The following is a 927-nucleotide window of genomic DNA, read 5'->3' on the forward strand; positions in this document are numbered from 1 at the left end:
TCACAAACTAGGGCGACGACAACTCAACATGCACCTTGATGTGTCGGGGCCTTTATATCAACAACAAGATGAAACGGTTGCCCAGTGTTCATAAACCTGAAAATGAAAAGAAGCAATGTCGTACTTGAGGCATCGTCGTCATTAGGAGACTTCTTCTTGTCCTCGACGTAGCCGTGACTCAGCAGCTTGGACATGCTGACCGGTGGAGCCTTCTTCTCATAACACCTGGAGAGGCGACACGACACACCACCACCATCACCATCATCATCATCGTTTAAGAGATGTAACAATTCAACATTTTTCTGTACAATTACTTGTCTCAGAAATAACTGGGATTCCAGGGTTCTTGCAGGTTTTAATTAGTCAAATTTAAGACCTTTTTAAACATTTTAAAACCATAAAGACTAAATTTAAGACTTACACAACGCATTTTACAGCCAGCGTGGTACCTGGAGCTGGGTCCTTAAATTCTAGGATTTTTTAAATCTTTTTTAATACCATTTCCAATTAAAGTCAATGCCAACTTCGTACCCATTCCGACAGAAGTCTGTGGGGAAGATTTAAGATCTGTTTAACTTTTAAACCCTAGAAAATAATTATGCACAGTAGGCCAATTGAATTAAATAAAACATTATTTCATATTTATACAATTTATTTGATTATAATATAATCCAATGAAATAAGATATATTACAGTGCATAATGAGCACTTTTACTTTTGGTACTTTAAGTATATTTTGATTATACTTTTGTACTATTACTGAAAGAAGATATAACTGACAAGTAATTTGTAACTCTAGAACTCTTTTACTGCAATACTGAGTACTTGTTCTACCTCTGTAAACAGTAACATAGTAAAACAAATACACAGCCTATGAAGTAAACCATGCTTCTTTATTACCTTAAAACATGTTTTTCTAATTAAACC

The 927-nt window shown here is 35.0% G+C and overlaps 1 protein-coding gene across 3 annotated transcripts in view; it reads right to left on the minus strand.

The window, feature by feature from the left end:
• The window catches only part of LOC116674059 (uncharacterized protein C7orf57 homolog), a 10,958-nt gene that overhangs the window by 3,819 nt on the left and 6,212 nt on the right, over window positions 1-927 (minus strand). For all 3 annotated transcript variants that reach the window (XM_032506590.1, XM_032506589.1, XM_032506591.1), the window contains exon 7: window positions 125-225. In XM_032506590.1, coding sequence (XP_032362481.1) covers window positions 125-225 — 101 coding nt within the window. The remainder of the gene's footprint in view (window positions 1-124; window positions 226-927) is intronic.

This window comes from Etheostoma spectabile, chromosome 24 (genome assembly GCF_008692095.1).
Source record: "Etheostoma spectabile isolate EspeVRDwgs_2016 chromosome 24, UIUC_Espe_1.0, whole genome shotgun sequence".
NCBI classification, from domain to species: domain Eukaryota; kingdom Metazoa; phylum Chordata; class Actinopteri; order Perciformes; family Percidae; genus Etheostoma; species Etheostoma spectabile.